The 21,764-nt window shown below is 57.4% G+C and overlaps 1 protein-coding gene across 1 annotated transcript in view; it reads left to right on the forward strand.

The window, feature by feature from the left end:
- Nucleotides 1-577: 577 nt before the first annotated feature.
- Nucleotides 578-21,764, forward strand: part of smg5 (SMG5 nonsense mediated mRNA decay factor) — a 23,554-nt gene continuing 2,367 nt past the window's right edge. Inside the window, exons 1-8 of the mRNA XM_038787082.1 lie at nt 578-788; nt 6,129-6,227; nt 15,229-15,352; nt 16,060-16,216; nt 16,506-16,595; nt 17,716-17,805; nt 20,399-20,477; nt 20,593-20,718. Coding sequence (XP_038643010.1) covers nt 673-788; nt 6,129-6,227; nt 15,229-15,352; nt 16,060-16,216; nt 16,506-16,595; nt 17,716-17,805; nt 20,399-20,477; nt 20,593-20,718 — 881 coding nt within the window. The 5' untranslated portion in view covers nt 578-672. The remainder of the gene's footprint in view (nt 789-6,128; nt 6,228-15,228; nt 15,353-16,059; nt 16,217-16,505; nt 16,596-17,715; nt 17,806-20,398; nt 20,478-20,592; nt 20,719-21,764) is intronic.

The following is a 21,764-nucleotide window of genomic DNA, read 5'->3' on the forward strand; positions in this document are numbered from 1 at the left end:
GGGGCGGTGACTTCGGGGTTGGGGGCGGGGCGGTGACGTATCCAGGTTGGGGCGGCGACGTCAGCAGTGGGGGCGGGGCGGTGACGTCAGGTTTGGGGGCGGGGCTGTGACCTCGGTGTTGGGGGCGGGGGGGAGACATCAACAGTGGTGACGTCCGGATTGGGGGCGGGGCGGGAACGTTCCGGGTTGGGGGCGGAGCGGTGAATTCGGTATAGGGGGCGGCGACATCGGGATTGGGGGCGGGGCGATGACGTCCGCACTGGTGGCAGGGCGGTAACGTTTCCAGGTTGGGGGCGGTGACATCCGGTTTGGGGGCGGGGCGGGAACGTTTCCAGGTTGGGGGCGGTGACGTTGGGATTGTGGGCGGTGACGTTGGGATTGTGGGCGGTGACATCGGCTGTTGTGGCGCGGCGTGACGTCTGCAGTGGGGGCGGGGCGGTGACGTCGTATTGGGGGCGTGGCGGTGCCGCCCGGATTGGGACGGGGCGGTGACGTCAGTATTGGGGGCGGGGCGGTGACGTCTGCTGTGGGGGCGGGCCGGGACGGTGACGTCAATATTGGGGGCGGGGCTTGGCCCTCTCGCGAGGTTTGGCGGCTGATGGCGATGATGGCGGCGGCGGGCAGGGGGTCGGAGCGGCTGTGAGGAGTGGAGAGGCCCCGCCACCCGGCACCATGAAGCAGCCTGAGCCGCCCGAGGGCCTCCCGCACGGAGAGGCCCCGGACACCGAGCCCGGCCACGGACAGGCCGAGCCCGACGCCAAACTCCTCCACACCAAGCGGCTGTACCGGTGAGGGGGATAGTGAGGGAGGGATAGTGAGGGAGGGAGGGATAGTGAGGGAGGGAGGGAGGGAGGGGGGAGAGGGAGAGGGGGATAGTGAGGGAGAGGGGGGATAGTGAGGGAGGGGGGATAGTGAGGGAGGAGGGATAGTGAGGGAGGGATAGGGAGGGAGGGAGAGGGGGATAGTGAGGGAGGGGGGAGATAGTGAGGGAGGGATAGGGAGGGAGGGAGAGGGGGATAGTGAGGGAGGGGGGGGATAGTGAGGGAGGGAGGGATAGTGAGGGAGGGGGGATAGTGAGGGAGGGATAGGGAGGGAGGGAGAGGGGGATAGTGAGGGAGGGGGGGGATAGTGAGGGAGGGAGGGATAGTGAGGGAGGGGGGATAGGGAGGGATAGTGAGGGAGGGGGGATAGTGAGGGAGGGAGGGATAGTGAGGGAGGAGGGATAGGGAGGGAGGGATAGTGAGGGAGGGGGGATAGTGAGGGAGGGGGGATAGTGAGGGAGGAGGGATAGGGAGGGAGGGATAGTGAGGGAGGGATAGTGAGGGAGGGAGGGATAGTGAGGGAGGGAGGGATAGTGAGGGAGGGAGGAGGGATAGGGAGGGAGGGATAGGGAGGGATAGGGAGGGAGGGATAGGGAGGGAGGGGATAGTGAGGGGGAGTGAGGGAGGGATAGTGAGGGAGGGGATAGTGAGGGAGGGAGGGGGGGAGAGTAAGGGAGGGAGGGGGGGAGAGTGAGGGAGGGAGGGGGGGAGATGTGAGGGAGGGAGGGGGGAGAGTGAGGGAGGGAGAGGGGGGAGAGTGAGGGAGGGAGAGGGGGGAGAGTGAGGGAGGGGGGGATAGGGAGGGAGGGATAGTGAGGGAGGGGGGATAGGGAGGGGGATAGTGAGGGAAGAATAGTGAGGGAGGGGGGATAGGGAGGGAGGGGGATAGTGAGGGAGGGAGGGATAGTGAGGGAGGGAGAGGGAGGGATAGTGAGGGAGGGAGAGAGGGATAGTGAGGGAAGGATAGTGAGGGAAGGATAGGGAGGGATAGTGAGGGAGGGATAGTGAGGGAGAGTGGGGTGGGAGGGATAGTGAGGAGGGAGGGGGATAGTGAGGGAGGGGAGAGGGATAGTGAGGGAGGGGGAGAGGGATAGTGAGGGAGGGATGTTAAGGGAGGGAGGGCTAGTGAGGGAGGGCTAGTTAGGGAGGGAGAGGAATAGTGACGGAGGGAGATAGTGAGGGGGTGAGGAATAGGAGGGAGGTGAGGAATAGGGTGAGGGAGGTGGAGGGTGAGGGATAGTGAGGAAGGGAGGGCGAGGGAGGGAGAGACAGTGAGTCAGGGAGGTACAGTGGGTGAGCGAGGGGGGATAGTGAGGAACAAGAAGGAGGAGTGGGGATAGTGAGGAAGGGATAATGAGGGAGGGGGAGTTATAGTGAGGGAGGGGAGGGATAGTGAGGGACGGTTAGTGAGGGAGGAGGAGGGAGGGATAGTGAGACAGGTCGGGATAGTGAGGGAGATGGAGGGGGCGTGCGAGGGTGATGGAGGGGGCAGGCGAGCGAGGGTGATGGGGCGGGCGAGGGAGATTGGGGGGCGAGTGAGGGAGATGGAGGGGGGCGAGCGAAGGAGATGGAGGGGGGGTGGGCGAGGCAGATGGAGGGGGGCGGGTGAGGGATAAGGAGGGGGGCGAGCGATGGAGATGGAGGGGGGCGAGCGGGGGAGATGGAGGGGGGCGAGCGGGGGAGATGGAGGGGGGCGAGCGGGGGAGATGGAGGGGGCGAGCGGGGGAGATGGAGGGGGGCGAGCGAGGGTGATGGAGGGGGGCGAGCGAGGGTGATGGAGGGGGGCGAGCGGGGGAGATGGAGGGGGCGAGCGAGGGAGATGGAGGGGGGCGAGCGAGGGAGATGGAGGGGGTGGAGCGAGCGAGATGGAGGGGCGAGCGGGGGAGTTGGAAGGGGCGAGCAAGGGAGATGGAGGGGTGCGAGGGAGGGAGATGGAGGGGGTCGAGCGGGGGAGCTGGAGGGGGCGAGGGAGGGAGATGGAGGGGGGCGAGGGAGGGAGATGGGGCGAGTGAGGGAGTTGGAGGGTGGCGAGCGAGGGAGATGGAGGGTGGCGAGCGAGGGAGATGGAGGGGGGTGAGCGGGGGAGATGGAGGGGGGTGAGCGAGGGAGATGGAGGGGTGCGAGGGAAGGAGATTGAGGGGAGCGGGGAGGTGGAGGGAGGAGAATGAGGGTGATGGAAGGGGGCGAGAGGGGGTGATGGAGGGGGGCGGGGGTGATGGGGCGAGCGGGGGAGATGGAGGGGGCGAGAGAGGGAGATGGAGGGGGGGCGAGCGAGGGAGATGGAGGGGGGCGCGAGCGAGGGAGATGGGAGGGGGGCGAGCGAGGGAGATGGAGGGGGGCGAGCGAGGGAGTTGGAGGGGGGGCGAGCGAGGGAGTTGGAGGTGGCGAGCGAGGGAGATGGAGCGATGGAGGGGGGGAGCGGGGGTGATGGAGGGGGGAGCGGGGGTGATGGAGGGGGGAGCGGGGGTGATGGAGGGGGGCGAGCGACGGAGATGGAGGGGGCGAGCGACGGAGATGGGAGGGGGGAGCGGGGGAGATGGGAGGGGGGCGAGCGACGGAGATGGAGTGGGGCTAGCGAGGGAGATGGAGGGGGGAGCGAGGGAGATGGAGGGGGGCGAGCGAGGGAGTTGGAGGGGGGCGAGCGACGGAGATGGGAGGGGGTCCTCCTGCATGAAGGCTGGGACTTTGCCTGTACCGTGTGTCCAGTAATTGGGACAGTTAACAGTATGTTACACAGAGGAGGTTTCTGCTTCAGATGTTTGGGGCGTTGGTGAACCCACATCTGGAGTCTGTCTCCTTGGGGAGACTCCACTGTTCGAATCCCTTTTGTGGTTGTGTAAGGGCGTAGGTGATGTCCGTGCGACTGACAAAAGGGAAACTTTCCCCTGTCGTCCTTCTTGATCTCTCCGCAGCCGTTGTCGGGCTCGACCACGTCCTCTGCCTCCATCGCCTCTGCAGGGTGGCCCGGCTGCCCCTCCACCTTATCGTCCCCCACCTGGCCCACCTTCAGCCACCTCGGAACGCACGCCGGTAGTTTTCACATGCCGGACCCCTCCCTGTGCTGTCTCCCAGCCAGACAACACCCAGTCCTTGTTTTCCAATGTTTCCGTTGCCCCGACACTCCCTTCCTATCTCTGTAACCTCTAGCCCCTACACCCCCTCCCTATCTCTGTAACCTCCTCCAGCCCCTACACCCCCTCTCTATCTCTGTAACCTCCTCCAGCCCCTACACCCCCTCCCTATCTCTGTAACCTCCTCCAGCCCCTACACCCCCTCCCTATCTCTGTAACCTCCAGCCCCTACACCCCCTCCCTATCTCTGTAACCTCCTCCAGCCCCTACACCCCCTCCCTATCTCTGTAACCTCCTCCAGCCCCTACACCCCCTCCCTATCTCTGTAACGTCCTCCAGCCCCTACACCCCCTCCCTATCTCTGTAACCTCCTCCAGCCCCTACACCCCCTCTCTATCTCTGTAACCTCCTCCAGCCCCTACACCCCCTCCCTATCTCTGTAACCTCCTCCAGCCCCTACACCCCCTCCCTATCTCTGTAACCTCCTCCAGCCCCTACACCCCCTCCCTATCTCTGTAACCTCCTCCAGCCCCTACACTCCCCTCCCTATCTCTGTAACCTCCAGCCCCTACACCCCCTCCCTATCTCTGTACCCTCCTCCAGCCCCTACACCCCCTCCCTATCTCTGTAACCTCCTCCAGCCCCCTACACCCCCTCCCTATCTCTGTAACCTCCTCCAGCCCCTACACCCCCTCCCTATCTCTGTAACCTCCTCCAGCCCCCTACACCCCCTCCCTATCTCTGTAACCTCCTCCAGCCCCTACACCCCCTCCCTATCTCTGTAACTTCCTCCAGCCCCTACACCCCGTCCCTATTTCTGTAACCGCCTCCAGCTCCCGACAACACTCCAAGATCTCTGCTCTCCTCCAATTCCGGCCCCTCGACCATCCTCCCATTCCCATCGCTCCGCGATTGGTGGCAGTGCCTTCAGCTGCCTGTGGGGCCCCGTCTCTGGAATTCCCCCTTGGAACCTCCCCTTCTCTGGAATTCCCCCTCCCGGAACCTCCCCGTCTCTTCCTGAAAGACGCTCATTGCAACTGGCTTCTTTGAGACCGAGTCTTTACGTTGCCCGTCTCCGATATATCCTCGTGGGTCAACGTCTGATATTATAATTCCCCTTTTCCAGCAGCCCGGGACATTTCATTCCAGTCAAAGCACAATAGGTTGGCGTTGTGAGGGGAGTGCTGAGGCTGGGGAGTGGGTGAACATTTTGCTCCAATGCTCTGTCTACCTCCTGGGTTGGCGGTTACTCGTTTCGAAGACCTTTCCTCGGGGGGTCCCTGAGCGATATCCGTGTCCCTGGTCAGCTGACATAATTCGGTGATGGTGGGACTGTGCTGTGTAAAGATCGGCCGCCACTCCACAGCAGGAGCTGGGTTTTGGAATGTGGTTCGTGGTGTGGGAAGCACTGAGACGCGCCACAGAAATGCAAGCGATCTTTTGGCGTCGGAAACGAAAGACCCCAACCGTGCGGCGCCCCCTCATAGCCTGAGAGTCAGACAGCACAGGAAAGGGTTGTCGGATCTGCGGCGGTCAGGAACAAACTGCTAACCGTTCTAGTCCCACTTCCCAGCACTCGCCCCATAGCCTTGACTGCCCTGGGATCGCAAGCGCCCATCTAAATACTTCCTGGATGCTATGGCTGTCTCTGCCTCCACCACCCTTTCAGGCAGCAAGGCCCAGACTCCCACCACCCTCTGGGCGAAAAGGGCTTTTCCTCCCCTCCTGCCCCTCACCGTAAATCTATGTCCCCGCTGGTCATTGGTCACTGAGATTTACAGCACGGGAACAGGACACTCAGCCATACCTATCCATGCTACCCAGTTCTAAAACATCAATTGAGGGGTTGGGGGGGGGGGGGGGGGGGTGGTGTCTGGCGCAATGGTTAGCACTGGGACTGTGGCACTGAGGACCCGGGTTCGAATCCCGGCCCTGGGTCACTGTCCGTGTGGAGTTTGCACGTTCTCCCCCGTGTCTGCGTGCGTTTCGCCCCCCACAACCCAAAAGATGTGCAGGGTAGGTGGGATTGGCCAGGCTAAATTGCCCCTCTGTCCAGAGACCAATATTTATTCGTCCACCAGCATGAGTACAACATGATCCGAACCGTGACAGCCTTGGGACTAGTGGGATCTTGCTGTGCACAAATTGACAGCCGAGTTTCCTCCAGTGAATCAGGCGCCCGCAGTGGTGAGGGAGATTGGGGTGCGCCGCCCTGAGCTGTTGTCTGTTCTCCTAGGGCCGTGGTGGAAGCCGTTCATCGGCTTGACGTGATCGTGGGCAACAAGATGGCGTACCGCGAAGTGTTCAAACCGGAAAACATCAGTCTGCGCAACAAGTAAGTCGGGTGTGGGGGAGGCTGCACGCTGCTGAGAAAGAGGAAAGGTGACCCCGAGGGGGGACCATAAGACATAGGAGCAGAATTAGGCCACTCGGCCCATCGAGTCTGCTCCGCCATTCAATCATGGCTGATATTTTTCTCATCCCCATTCTCCTGCCTTCTCCCCATAACCCCCTGACCCCCTTATTAATCCAGAACCTATCTATCTCTGTCTTAAAGGGCCTCAGTGATTTGGCCTCCACAGCCTTCTGCGGCAAGGAGTTCCACAGATTCACCACCCTCTGGCTGAAGAAATTCCTCAGCCTCTCTTTAAAAAAAAAAAATTTAGAGTACCCAATTTATTTTTCCAATTAAGGGGCAATTTAGCGTGGCCAATCCACCTACCCTGTACATTTTTTGTGTTGTTGGGGGGGGGGGGGGGGGGGGTGAATCCACGCAGACACGGGGAGAATGTCTAAATTCTCCACAGGACAGTGATCCAGGGCCGGGATCGAACCTGGGACCTCGGCGCCGTGAGGCTGCAGTGCTAACCACTGCGCCACCGTGCTGTCCCTCGCCTCTCTGTTTTAAAGGATCATCCGTTCATGTCTGAGGCTGTGCCCTCGGGTTCTAGTTTCTCCGACTAGTGGAAATATCCTCTCTACGTCCACTCTATCCAGGCCTCGCAGTATCCTGTAAGTTTCAATACGATTCCTTCCAAACTCCCAACGAGTACAGACCCAGAGTCCCCAACCTTTCCTCATACGACAAGCTCTTCATTCCAGGGATCATTCTTGTGAACCTCCTCTGGACCCTTTCCAAGGCCCAGCACATCCTTCCTTAGATACGGGGCCCAAAACTGCTCACAATATTCCAAATGGGGTCTGACCAGAGCCTTATACAGCCTCAGAAGTACATCCCTGCTCTTGTATTCTAGCCCTCTTGACATGAATGTGGACATTGCATTTGCCTTCCTCACTGCCAACTGAACCTGCACATTAACCTTAAGAGAAGCGTGAACAAGGACTCCCAAGTCCCTTTTTGCTTCTGATTTCTGAAGCCGTTTCCCATTTAGGAGGTAGTTTTTGCGTCTATTCCTACCAGTGCATAGCCTCACACTTTTCCACTTTGTATTTCATCTGCCGCTCATTTGCCCACTCTTCTAGCCTGTCGAAGTCTTTCTTTAGCCTCCCCGTTTCCTCAATACTAGAACATAGAACACTACAGCGCAGTACGGGCCCTTTCGGCCCTCGATGTTGCGCCGACCTGTGAAACCATCTGAAGCCTATCTGACCTACACTATTCCATTTTCATCCATATGTCTATCCAGTGACCACTTAAATGCCCTTAAAGTTGGCGAGTCTACTACTGTTGCAGGCAGGGCGTTCCACACCCCTACTACTCTCTGAGTAAAGAAACTGCCTCTGATATCTGTCCTATATCTATCACCCCTCAATTTAAAGCTATGTCCCTCTCGTGTTGGTCATCACCATCCGAGGAAAAAGACTCTCACTGTCCACCCTATCTAACCCTCTGACTATCTTATATGTCTCTATTAAGTCACCTCTCAGCCTTCTCCTCTCTAACGAAAACAACCTCAATTCCCTGAGCCTTTCCTTGTAAGACCTTCCCTCCATACCAGGCAACATCCTAGTAAATCTCCTCTGAACCCTTTCCAAAGCTTCCACATCCTTCCTATAATGTGGTGACCAGAACTGCACGCAGTACTCCAGGTGCGGCCGCACCAGAGTTATGTACAGCTGCAGCATGACCTTGTGGTTCCGAAACTCAATCCCCCTACTGACAAAGGCTAGCACACAATATGCCTTCTTAACAGCCCTATTAACCTGGGTGGCAACTTTCAGGGATTTATGTACCTGGATGCCGAGATCTCTCTGTTCATCTACACTACCAAGAATCTTGCCATTCGCCCAGTACTCTGCATTCCTGTTACTACCTGCCCCATGACAGATCTTTTTATCATCTGCAAACTTAGCAACAGTGCCTACAGTTCCTGCCAGATCATTAATTAAAATTTTTTTTAGAGTACCCAATTAATTTTTTCCAATTAAGGGGCAATTTAGCGTGGCCAATCCACCTACCCTGTACGTCTTTGGGTTGTGGGGGTGAGACCCACGCAGACACGGGGAGAATGTGCAAACTCCACACGGCCAGTGACCCAGAGCAGGGATCGAACCTGGGACCTGTGAGGCAGCAGTGCTAACCACTGCGCCACCGTGCTGCCCCCTTCCAGATCATTAATGTATATTGTGGAAAGTTGTGGTCGAAAGCACTGACCCCTGAGGCACACCCACTAGTCACCGGCTGCCATCCTGAAAAAGACCCCTTTATCCCCCCTCTCTGCCTTCTGTCAGTCCTTGTCAAAGGCCTTCTGGAAATCCAAATAGATCACGTCCACTAGTTCTCCTTTGTTCAACTTCCTTGTAACCTCCAAGAATTCTAACAGATTTATTACACTGACCGCCCTTTGACAAAGCCGTGCTGACTCACTCCTATTTCACCATGCACTTCCAAGTACTCATCAATAGATGGGCTGGTTTAGCACAGTGGGCTAAGCAGCTGGCTTGTAAGGCCAGCAGCGCGGGTTCAATTCCCGTACCGGCCTCCCCAGACAGGCGCCGGAATGTGGCGACTCGGGGCTTTTCACAGTAACTCCATTGAAGCCTACTTGTGACAATGAGTGATTATTATTATTCTCATCCTTAATAATAGACTCAAAGGGCAGCACGGTGGCGCAGTGGGTTAGCGCTGCTGCCTCATGGCGCCGAGGTCTCAGGTTCGATCCCGGCTCTGGGTCACTGTCCGTGTGGAGTTTGCACATTCTCTCCGTGTTTGCGTGGGTTTGACCCCCACAACCCAAAGATGTGCAAGCCAGGCAGATGGGCCACGCTAAATTGCCCCTTAATTGGAAAAAAATGAATTGGGCACTCTAAATATTTTAGGAAAAAATAAATAATAGACTCCAAAACCTTAGGGCAGCATGGTAGCATAGTGGTTAGCATCAATGCTTCACAGCTCCAAGGTCCCAGGTTCGATTCCCGGCTGGGTCACTGTCTGTGCGGAGTCTGCACGTCCTCCCCGTGTGTGCGTGGGTTTCCTCCGGGTGCTCCGGTTTCCTCCCACAGTCCAAAGATGTGCGGGGTTAGGTGGATTGGCCATGATAAATTGCCCGTAGTGTCCTAAAAAGTAAGGTTAAGGGGGGGTTGTTGGGTTACGGGTATAGGGTGGATACGTGAGTTTGAGTAGGGTGATCATTGCTCGGCACAACATCGAGGGCTGAAGGGCCTGTTCTGTGCTGTACTGTTCTAAATTCTGACCAACAACTGAAATCAGGCTAACTGGCTCCTCACTTCCCAGTCTTCTGCCTTCTTAATTAGGGGTATTACATTAGTCATTTACCAATCCTCTGGGACCCTTCCCTGACTCCAGTGATTCCTGAAAGATCAATGCCTCCACAATCTCATCCTCTATCTCCTTCAGAACCCTGGGCTGTAGTCCATCCGGTCCAGGTGATGTATCCACCTTCAGACCTTTCAGTTTCCCCATCACCACCTTCGTGATGGTCACTGCACTCAGCTCTGCCCCCTGGTTCTCCTGGAGCTCTGGCATCCCACTGGTGTCTTCCACCGTGACGACTGATGTAAAGTACTGATTGAGTTCCTCTGTTGTTTCATTGTTCCCTATTATTACTTCTCCAGCCACATTTTCCAGTGGTCCAATGTCAATTCTTGCCTGCCTCTCTCACCTTTCATTTATCGAAAAACTCTTGCAATCTTCTTTTATATTACTATCTAGCTTAAATTCATATTTCATCTTCTACCCCCTTATTACTTTTTAGTTGTCCTCTGCTTGCTCTTAAAGGCTTCCCACTAATCCTCGCCACTTTGTACGCCTTTTCTTTTATGCTATCCTTGACTTCCCTCGTCAGCCATGGACGCCTCGTCTTCCCCTTAGCATGCTTCCTGCTCCTTGGGATGAATTTTTGTTGTGCCTCCCGAAATCCCCTCCAAATATTCCTGCCATTGCTGTTCCACTGTCTTCCCTGCTGGGCTCCCCTTCCAATCAACTCTGGCCAGCCCCTCCCTCATGTCTTTGTAGTTACCCTTATTTAATTGTAATTCCGTTACATCGGATTGCAGCTTCTCCCTCTCAAACTGCAGGGTAAATTCTATCATATTGTGGTCACTGCTCCCTAAGGGTTCCTTCACCTTAAGATCCCTAATCAAGTCTGCCTCATTACACATCACTAAACCCAGAATTGCCTGTTGCCTAGCAGGCTCGGTCACAAGCTGCTCCAAAACAACATCTCTTGGACACTCCGCAAAGTCCTTGGGATCCATGACCGACCTGATTTTCCCAGTCCACCTGCATATTGAAGCCCCCATGATTATTGTAATGTTGCCTTTTTTACATGCCTTTTCCATCTCCTCATTTATTCTCTGCCCCAAGACGACTGCTAAGGGGCCTGTACATCACACCCATCCGGGTCTTTTTTCTTTTGTGAACGGAACGATGGGTGACGGGCTGGTCAGATGCTTGAAGCAATGATTGAGATCCTCCGAATTAGGTTGGGATGATTGAATATGCTGCAGTCGGAGGGTCAGTGTTTTTTTTTTTTTTTTTTTTTAAATTTAGAGTACCCAATTATTTTTTCCAATTAAGGGGCAATTTAGAGTGGTCAATCTACCTACCGTGCACATCTTTGGGTTGTGGGGGTGAAACCCACGCAGACACGGGGAGAATGTGCAAACTCCACACGGACAGTGACCCAGGGCCGGGATTCGAACCCGGGTCCTCAGCGCCGTAGGCAGCAATGCTAACCATTGTGCCACCGTGCTGCCCCTGGAGGGTCAGTGTTAAGGGAGTGCTGCACTGTCTGAGGGTCAGTACTGAGGGAGCGCCGCACTGTGGGAGGCTCAGTACTCAGTGAGTGCCGCTCTGTGGGAGGGTCAGTACTGAGGGAGTGCCGCACTGTGGGAGGGTCAGTGCTGAGGGAGCGCGGCACTGTGGGAGGGTCAGTACTGAGGGAGTGCCGCACTGTGGGAGGGTCAGTACTGAGGGAGTGTCGCACTGTCACAGGGTCAGTACTGAGGGAGAGCCGCACTGTCAGAGGGTCAGTACTGAGGGAGCGCCGCACTGTCAGAGGGTCAGTACTGAGGGAGTGCCGCACTATGGGAGGGTCAGCACTGAGGGAGCGCCGCACTGTCGGAGGGTCAGTACTGCGGGAGCGCCGCACTGTCGGAGGGTCAGTACTGAGTGAGTGCCGCACTGTGGGAGGGTCAGTACTGAGGGAGTGCCGCACTGTGGGAGGGTCAGTACTGAGGGAGCGCTGCACTGTCAGAGGGTCAGTACTGAGGGAGCGCTGCACTGTCAGAGGGTCAGTACTGAGGGAGCGCCTCACTGTCAGAGGGTCAGTACTGAGGGAGTGCCGCACTGTGGGAGGGTCAGTGCTGAGGGAGCCGCACTGTCAGAGGGTCAGTACTGAGGGAGTGCCGCACTGTCAGAGGGTCAGTACTGAGGGGAGCGCCGCACTGTGGGTCAGTACTGAGGGAGTGCCGCACTGTCAGAGGGTCAGTACTGAGGGAGCGCCACACTGTCAGAGGGTCAGTACTGAGGGAGTGCCGCACTGCTTGGAGAATGTGTGTGGGGAGAGGGGTGTTAGAACTTCTCCACCTCATCAATCCATAATTGTTCAGGAAGGAAGCCATTCAGCCCACCCGGCCAGCTCTACGCCTGTTCGCTAGTTCAGTACAATATGTTGAGCCGACTCCGTTTTCGCGCCTTGGCGCCCCTGGTTGGGGATTCTAAAGGAAGGGGGTTGAAGTCCCACGAGAAGGGGGCCAATCATATTGAATTGAGATGAGGAGAAATTTGCCACAATGGGTTGTGAATCATTGGAATTCCTTACCCCGCGGTGTTGTGGGTGCTCCATCATTGAATACGTCCAAAGTTGGGGTGGACAGATTTCAGGCCCCCCTGGAATTTGAGGGATATTGGAAACGGGCAGGAAAATGGAGCTGAACCCCAAAATGAACAATGATCATATTGAATGGCGCAGCAGGCCGAATGGTCATCTCCTCAGCTTTTGTGTTCTGTGCTCTATGCCTTTGCCTAACCAAGATGCCTGTTCTCATCTGCCTGTGTGTGTCTCCGTGTGGTGTGTGTGTGTCTCCGTGTGGTGTGTGTGTGTGTCTCGGTGTGGTGTGTGTGTGTGTCTCGGTGTGGTGTGTGTGTGTCTCGGTGTGGTGTGTGTGTGTCTCCGTGTGGTGTGTGTGTGTGTCTCCGTGTGGTGTGTGTGTGTCTCCGTGTGGTGTGTGTGTGTCTCCGTGTGGTGTGGTGTGTGTGTGTCTCCGTGTGGTGTGTGTGTGTCTCCGTGTGGTGTGTGTGTGTCTCCGTGTGGTGTGTGTGTGTCTCCGTGTGGTGTGTGTGTGTCTCCGTGTGGTGTGTGTGTGTCTCCGTGTGTGTGTGTGTGTCTCCGTGGGTGTGCGTGTGTGTCTCCGTGCGGTGTGCGTGTGTCTCTGTGCGGTGTGCGTGTGTCTCCGTGCGGGTGTGCGTGTGTCCCGTGCGGTGGTGCGTGTGTCCTCCGTGCGGTGTGCGTGTGTCTCCGTGCGGTGTGCGTGTGTCTCCGTGCGGTGTGCGTGTGTCTCCGTGCGGTGTGCGTGTGTCTCCGTGCGGTGTGCGTGTGTCTCCGTGCGGTGTGCGTGTGTCTCCGTGCGGTGTGCGTGTGTCTCCGTGCGGTGTGCGTGTGTCTCCGTGCGGTGTGCGTGTGTCTCCGTGCGGTGTGCGTGTCTCCGTCCGGTGTGCGTGTGTCTCCGTCCGGTGTGCGTGTGTCTCCGTCCGGTGTGCGTGTGTCTCCGTCCGGTGTGCGTGTGTCTCCGTCCGGTGTGCGTGTGTCTCCGTCCGGTGTGCGTGTGTCTCCGTCCGGTGTGCGTGTGTCTCCGTCCGGTGTGCGTGTGTCTCCGTCCGGTGTGTGTGTGTCTCCGTCCGGTGTGCGTGTGTCTCCGTCCGGTGTGCGTGTGTCTCCGTCCGGTGTGCGTGTGTCTCCGTCCGGTGTGCGTGTGTCTCCGTCCGGTGTGCGTGTGTCTCCGTGCGGTGTGCGTGTGTCTCCGTGCGGTGTGCGTGTGTCTCCGTGCGGTGTGCGTGTGTCTCCGTGCGGTGTGCGTGTGTCTCCGTGCGGTGTGCGTGTGTCTCCGTGCGGCGTCCGTCCGTGCGTCCGTGCGGCGTGTGTGTGTGTGTCCGTGCGGCGCGTGTGTGTGTGTCCGTGCGGCGTGTGTGTGTGTCCGTGCGGCGTGTGTGTGTCCGTGGGCGTGTGTGTGCCCGTGCGGCGTGTGTGTGTGCCCGTGCGGCGTGTGTGTGTGCCCGTGCGGCGTGTGTGTGTGCCCGTGCGGCGTGTGTGTGTGCCCGTGCGGCGTGTGTGTGTGCCCGTGCGGCGTGTGTGTGTGCCCGTGCGGCGTGTGTGTGCCCGTGCGGCGTGTGTGTGTGCGTGCGGCGTGTGTGTGTGCCCGTGCGGGTGTGTGTGTGCCCGTGCGGCGTGTGTGTGCCCGTGCGGGTGTGTGTGTGCCCGTGCGGCGTGTGTGTGTGCCCGTGCGGCGTGTGTGTGTGCCCGTGCGGCGTGTGTGTGTGCCCGTGCGGCGTGTGTGTGTGTGTGCCCGTGCGGCGTGTGTGTGTGCCCGTGCGGGCGTGTGTGTGCCCGTGCGGCGTGTGTGTGTGCCCGTGCGGCGTGTGTGTGTGCCCGTGCGGCGTGTGTGTGTGCCCGTGCGGCGTGTGTGTGTGCCCGTGCGGCGGCGTGTGTGTCCGTGCGGCGTGTGTGTGCCCGTGCGGCGTGTGTGTGCCCGTGCGGCGTGTGTGTGTGCCCGTGCGGCGTGTGTGTGTGCCCGTGCGGCGTGTGTGTGTCCGTGCGGCGTGTGTGTGTCCGTGCGGCCTGTGTGTGTCCGTGCGGCCTGTGTGTGTCCGTGCGGCCTGTGTGTGTCCGTGCGGTGTGTGTGTCCGTGCGGCGTGTGTGTGTGCCCGTGCGGCGTGTGTGTGTGCCCGTGCGGCGTGTGTGTGTGCCCGTGCGGCGTGTGTGTGTGGTGCGGCGTGTGTGTGTGTGTCCGTGCGGCGTGTGTGTGTGTCCGTGCGGCGTGTGTGTGTGTGTGTGTCCGTGCGGCGTGTGTGTGTGTCCGTGCAGCGTGTGTGTGTGTCCGTGCGGCGTGTGTGTGTGTGTCCGTGCGGCGTGTGTGTGTGTGTCCGTGCGGCGTGTGTGTGTGTCCCGTGCGGCGTGTGTGTGTCCGTGCGGCTGTGTGTGTGTCCGTGCGGCGTGTGTGTGTGTGTCCGTGCGGCGTGTGTGTGTGTGTCCGTGCGGCGTGTGTGTGTGTGTCCGTGCGGCGTGTGTGTGTGTGTCCGTGCGGCGTGTGTGTGTGTGTCCGTGCGGCGTGTGTGTGTGTGTCCGTGCGGGCGTGTGTGTGTGTGTCAGTGCGGCGTGTGGGTGTGTGTCCGTGCGGCGTGTGTGTGTGTGTCCGTGCGGCGTGGTGTGTGTGTGTGTCCGTGCGGCGGGTGTGTGTGTGTCCGTGCGGCGTGTGTGTGTGTCCGTGCGGCGCGTGTGTGTGTGTCCGTGCGGCGCGTGTGTGTGTGTCCGTGCGGCGCGTGTGTGTGTGTCCGTGCGGCGCGTGTGTGTGTCCGTGCGGCGTGTGTGTGTGTGTGTCCGTGCGGCGTGTGTGTGTGTGTCCGTGCGGCGTGTGTGTGTGTCCGTGCGGCGTGTGTGTGTGTGTCCGTGCGGCGTGTGTGTGTGTGTGTCCGTGCGGCGTGTGTGTGTGTGTCCGTGCGGCGTGTGTGTGTGTCCGTGCGGCGTGTGTGTGTGTGTCCGTGCGGCGTGTGTGTGTGTGTGTCCGTGCGGCGTGTGTGTGTGTGTGTCCGTGCGGCGTGTGTGTGGGGTGGGTGTGTGCGTCGGTCTGTATGGTGTGGGTGTGTGCGTCGGCCCGCGTGGGAGGGTGTGTAACTGCCTGTTTGTTTTGCCCGGCAGACTGAGGGAACTCTGCGTCAAGCTGATGTTTCTGCATCCGGTAGACTATGGGCGGAAGGCGGAGGAGTTGCTGTGGAGGAAGGTTTACTATGAGGTCATCCAGCTGGTCAAGACCAACAAAAAGGTAAGTGGCCGGCTTCCACTGCGTGGGTCAGCCAGACAGACTCCTCCCCGTCTCGCTCATGTCTGAGGGAGCGGGGGGGGGGGGGGGGGGGGAAACCGCCCCCAAGTCAGTTGCAACTAGTCTAGGCGACAAGTGGAGCGGCTCAGTGGATTAGCAGCTGCTACCTCACAGCTCCAGGGACCCGGGTTCAATTCCGGTCTCAGTCATTGTCTGTGCGGAGATTTCCACTTTCTCCCCGTGTCTGCGTGAGTTTCCTCCGGGTGCTCCGGTTTCCTCCCACAGTCCTGAAAGATGTGCATGTTGGGTGAATCGGACATTCTGAATTCTCCCTCTGTGTACCCGAACAGGCGCCTTAATGTGGCGACGAGGGGATTTTCATAGTAACTTCATTGCAGTGTTAATGTGAGCCGACTTGTATCAATAAAGATTATTATTATTGTTGTGCTGGGCCTCCTGGGCCTATGGGGCTGGAATTGACCACGCACTAGCCCAGGGTGTCATAACACCTGACAGCAGCTCCCTCATCCCGAAGTCCCTTTGCGAAGTTTGCGTCGTAGTTTACGATCTAACGTACAGTCTGATAGGACGTATGTAATGTGTCGCTTTTCAGCCAAGTGTTTTCCGTTTCAAGATCTCCCCGTTTTCCTTCCGCTGTTGCGTTGCTATCCTCTGCCCTCCTCTCTGATCTGCCTCTTCTTCCCTCGCAGCATATCCACAGTCGAAGTGCCCTCGAGTGTGCCTACCGCACCCACCTGATCGCGGGCATCGGGTTCTATCAGCATTTGCTCCTCTACGTCCAGTCCCACTACCAGCTCGAGTTGCACAGCTCCATCGACTGGACCCACGTCACCGACCCCCTCATAGGTCAGTTCTTGCAGCCGGGGGGGGGGGGGGGCAGCTGGCAGAGGTTTGGAGTTGGCTCGTCGGAAGGGGGGGGGGGCGATCGGGACCGGTCCGCCGCTGAGCTTCCGTGCCTGCGTTTCTCGTCATGGGGGGAGGGTAGGGGTTAATCGGTGCGGGTCACTTTGGGGGGGGGGGCGGGGTGAGCTCGGCCATGCTGTCGTCCCAAAATTGTTTCCTCCTGGCCTGCCGATGGCGGCCGACCTTTTTCTTTCTTAACCCCCCCCCCTCCCCTCTTTCTCCCTCCTTGCAGGTCGCAAGAAGTTAGTCACTGCCTCGGGCAAGGAAATGGAGTGGGCCCAGATGGCTTGTCACCGTTGCCTGATGTACCTGGGCGACCTCGGTGAGTGTTGGCGCAGGAGCTGCCGGCGAGGGCAAGGGGCTGAACCCGCGGGCTGGCTCCCCTTTCCCGAGCGAGAGCCCAGAGATTGTGGCGCTGGCTCGACCAGTCTCCAAGCTCTGCTCGGCTCTGTCCTCCTTAACGTGACCCTGACCCATCCTGGCATGTGTGCCAGCCTTGAGAGGCCTCCATCATATGGGTGGGGGGGGGGGGGGGGGGGAGGATGGGGGGGTCCCTGCCTCACCAGGTTAGTATAATCCAAATTACACCCCTCCTCACCAGATGGTATAATCCATTCCCCCCCCCCCCCAAAAAAAACCTGGTCCCTCACAACGTGGTATAATCCAAATTAGTCCTCTTCAATTTCTCCCCCCCACCCATCCTCACCAGGGTACCCCCTCCCTCCAGGTGGTATAATCCAGGGTGCACCCCCTTTTCACCAGGTAGCATAATCCGAGTTCCCCCACAACCCCCCTCCCCCGCCCCAATATTCACCAGGTGGTATAATCCAAGGTACCCCCTCCATTCCTTCGGGTGGTATAATCCAGGAAACACCCTCCTCACCAGGTGGTATAATCCAGGGTACCCCCCTCTACCCTCAACAGGTGGTATAATACAGGGTACCCCATCTCCACTCCCACACCAGGTGGTATAATCCAGGGTACCCCCCTCTACCCTCAACAGGTGGTATGATCCAGGAAACCCCCTCCTCACCAGATGGTATAATCCAGGGTACCCCCCCCCTCCACTCCCTCACCGGGTGGTATAATCCAAGGTATCCCCCTCCGCCCTCACCAGGTGGTATGATCCAGGAAACCCCCTCCTCACCATGTGGTATAATCCAGGGTACCCCCCTCCACTCCCTCACCAGGTGGTATAATCCAGCATACCTCCCTCCCACTCACCAGGTGGTATGATCCAGGAAACCCCCTCATCACCAGGTGGTATAATCCAGGCTAGGGTATCCCCTCCACTCCCTCACCAGGTGGTATAATCCAGGGTATCCCCTCCAGTTTCCCATCGGGTGGTTTGCCCCTCGCAGTGAGGGTGGTGGGGGAAATGTCATGGCGGTTTCTCTGACTTTGCCGTGTCTTTACGCCTGTCTCTTTGTCCCGCCCCTCAGCGCGATACCAGAACGAGCTGGCCGGAGTGGACACTGAACAGTTGGCCGAGCGGTTTTACTATCAGAGTCTGTCGGTGGCGCCTCAAGTGGGTGAGTGTGTGTCGTCTCTCCTCTTTCCCGCCGCCAAACTCCGCGGGCCAACTCTGATTAGCCGTCTCTCCTCCCAGGCGAGAAACCAGCTGTCAAGCTGAGAATGGGACGGGTGACCGGAGGTTGGTGAAGGGATTCGGGGCGGGGAGGGAGACTGGAGGAGACGGAGTGGAACTCACTCGAGGGAGGAATGGGAGGTTGGGGGAGGGGGGGGGGGGGGGTTGTTGTTGGGTATGTGGCGGCGAGAGAGGGATAGACAGGAGGAGGGGACTGGAAGCCTGTGCCCAGTGATGTTCCGCAGCAGGCGGTGTGCTGGCTCCCTCGCTGTTTGCGGTGTACAATAATAATCTGGGCGTGACCGTGGAGTTCGCAAATGACACGAAAACTGGCGGTGTGGTAAACAGCGAGGAGGAAAGCCTTGGATTACGGGGGGGGGGGGGGGAAATATGGACGAGGTGGTCAGATGGGCAGAACAGTGGCAATTTAACCCTGTAAAGTGTGAGGTGGTGCATTCTGGGAGGACTAACGACACGGGAAATACGATGGTCGGAAGCCAGGCTGTAGATGGACCGTGATATCCATAGATTCCTGAAGGCAGCAGGGCAGGTGGCTAAGAAGGTTTTTGGGAAACTTGCTTTTAGAAGCCGAGACACGGGAGGTTATGTATAAAACGCTGGTTAGGTCACACCTGGAGTACTGTGTGCCGATCTCGTCGCCACTCTCTAGGAAGGATGTGATTGCTGGAGAGGGTGCGGAGGGAGATTCACCAGGGATTAGGATAGATAGGTGTTTGGTGGCTGGCACGGGATGAAGGGCCTCTTTGCGTGCTGCAAAAGCTCTGATTGTGAAATATTAGAACATTACAGCGCAGTACAGGCCCTTCGGCCCTCGATATTGCGCCGACCTGTGAAACCCCTCTAAAGCCCATCTACACTATTCCCTTATCGTCCATATGTCTTATCCAATGACCATTTAAATGCCCTTAGTGTTGGCGAGTCCACTACTGTTGCAGGCAGGGCATTCCACTCCCTTACTACTCTCTGAGTAAAGAACCTACCTCTGACATCTGTCCTGTATCTATCTCCCCTCAATTTAAAGCTATGTCCCCTCGTGCTGGACATCACCATCCGAGGAAAAAGGCTCTCACTGTCCACCCTATCTAATCCTCTGATCATTTTGTATGCCTCAATTAAGTCACCTCTTAACCTTCTCTCTAACGAAAACAGCCTTAAGTCCCTCAGCCTTCCCTCATACGATCTTCCCTCCATACCAGGCAACATCCTGGTAAATCTCCTCTGCACCCTTTCCAAAGCTTCCACATCCTTCCTATAATGCGGCGACCAGAACTGCACACAATACTCCAAATGCGGCCGCACCAGAGTTTTGTACAGCTGCAACATGACCTCATGGCTCCGAAACTCAATCCCTCTACCAATAAAAGCTAACACGCCGTACGCCTTCTTAACAACCCTCTCAACCTGGGTGGCAACTTTCAGGGATCTATGGACATGGACACCGAGATCTCTCTGCTCGTCCACGCTACCAAGAATCTTTCCATTAGCCCAGTACTCTGTCTTCCTGTTATTCCTTCCAAAATGAATCACCTCACACCTTTCTGCATTAAACTCCATTTGCCACCTCTCAGCCCAGCTCTGCAGCTTATCTCACTTGTTTGGTAGCAGCAAGGAACTCAGAGATGCGAGGGAGAGATGAGAATTTTTATATTACACAGGGAGCTGTAGTGATCTGCTCGGTTGGGTGTGGGAGCATATTCAGGGAGGAACTTTGAAAAGGGTGATGAGGATAATTAGTTAAATGATAATTTTGCAGGGTTATAAGGGGGAATCGGGAGTGGAGAGCTGGCGAAAGTGGGACTGGCCTCAAACCAGAAGATGAAGTAGGCCATTCGGCCCATCGAGTCTGCTCTGCCGTTCGATGAGGTTGAGGCTTGCGGGGAAGTTTCCACAACCGATAGCAGATGCCCTCCTGCATCAAGCCTAGGCCGATACTTTGGGTGCCAGGGAGAGCTCCTGCTGCCCCGATTCTGATACCGCCTGCTGGATCCACCCCCACGACGCTGCCCCGAACACAAGCCGTGAGCTGACACGCGCGCAAAAGTAGAGGCCAGCCGAGATGCCAGAATCCGGAGGCCTGACGCAGGGCAGTTGGTCACCCTTGCAAAGAGAACAACGCTTCAATAGAAAGCATTTCGTTTTTAAGAGTACCTAATTATTTTTTTCCCCCCAATTAAAGGGCAGTTTAGCCTGGCCAATCCACCTAACCTGCACACTTCAGTTCAAAAATGGCCGCTTCCGTCGATCAAAATGGCTTTCGTCATCGGCCATAAAGACCTGGGTCATTGATCAAAATGGCCACCGGTCAATCAAAACGGTTTCTGGCATTGATCAAAATGGCTGCCACTGTTGTTCAAAATGGCCGCCACTGCCATTGATCCAAATGGTTTCCGACACTGGTCAAAATGGCCGCCGTTGCTGTTGATCAAAATGGCCGCCATCGCAACTGAATCGATCAGTCCTGCTTATTTTTTTGTTTTGGTTGGCTCCTCTTTAATTGTCCTGTGTTTCCTTTCCAGGCATGCCCTTTAACCAGCTTGGCACGTTGGCGGGAAGCAAACATTACAACGTCGAGGCCACTTATTACTACCTCAGATGGTAGGTTGCTTTGCGATATCACCGGCCCAGCTCGCGGACGCGGCTCGAATTCTGCCGTGTGTTTATTTATTGATTTATTTTCTCTTCCCCTTTCTCCCCTCCTCCCCGCTGCCAGCATCCACTCTGAGATGCCCTTCGAAGGGGCTTACGGCAACCTGAAGCGTCTCTTCGACAAAGCGGCCAAGGCCTATCACCAGATCCGCCGAACCGATGCCAAGAAACTCTCGGTGAACAAGCAACGGTAAGCAGCCCGGGTTGCGGCCAGTTAGCGAATAAGGAGTCTCCCGTTGAAGGGACAGGTGAAGGGGAATTCCTTTTCCCGGAGGGTCGTCCGTCTGCCAAATGGCCACCTCCTGCTCCTATTATGTTCTTATTCAGGCCCCGTGTTATCGGACAACTTACAACGGGGAGAATGGCATAACGATATCCAAGCCTGTTTTCATATCTTGTTTAATATGAGAATCCATGGAATCCCTACAGTGCTGAAGAAGGTAATTCGGCCCATCGAATTAGCAGCAATCCTCTTAAAGAGCAGGCTACCTGGGCCAGCTCCCCCGCCCTATCCCCATAACCACACCGAACCTACACATCTTTGGACACGAAGGGACAATTTAGTACGGCCAATCCACCTAACCTGCGCATCTTTGGACACGAAGGGACAATTTAGCACGGCCAATCCACCTAAACTGCACATCAGGGGCTGGTTTAGCACAGTGGGCTAAACAGTTGGCTTGTTAAAAAAAAAAATTGCTTATTGTCACAAATAGGCTTCAATGAAGTTACTGTGAAAAGCCCCTAGTCGCCACATTCCGGCGCCTGTCCGGGGAGGCTGGTAAGGCAGAACAAGGCCAGCAGCGCGGGTTCAACTTCCGTACCGGTCTCCCCGACCAGGGAGATGGTGGGGAGAGGGGAAAGGAGGGTGGTGGGGCGGGCCCAGTAGGACACTGCCTGAACTATCTACAGAGGCAGAAAAACAAAAGAACCTTCAATTAGTGTCCAAAGATGTGCAGGTTAGGTGGATTGGCCGTGCTAAATTGTCCCTTAGTGTCCAAAGATGTGCAGGTTGGGTGGATTGGCCGTGCTAAATTGCCCCTTAGTGTCCAGGGACCTACAAGGATAGGGCAGGGGGTAGGGCACTCTTTTTCAGAGGGTCGATGCAGCCTCAAAGGCCTCACCGTGTATCCAGTCGCATCGGTTGATTAACGTTTCGGAATTATTTGGTACCCCGTGCTGGAAATTGTTTGGTAATTTGAGGGGCCTTATGGCGATCCTCCGGCTTTTCATATA

The sequence above is a fragment of the Scyliorhinus canicula genome, chromosome 30 (assembly GCF_902713615.1).
Source record: "Scyliorhinus canicula chromosome 30, sScyCan1.1, whole genome shotgun sequence".
In the NCBI taxonomy this organism is placed as follows: domain Eukaryota; kingdom Metazoa; phylum Chordata; class Chondrichthyes; order Carcharhiniformes; family Scyliorhinidae; genus Scyliorhinus; species Scyliorhinus canicula.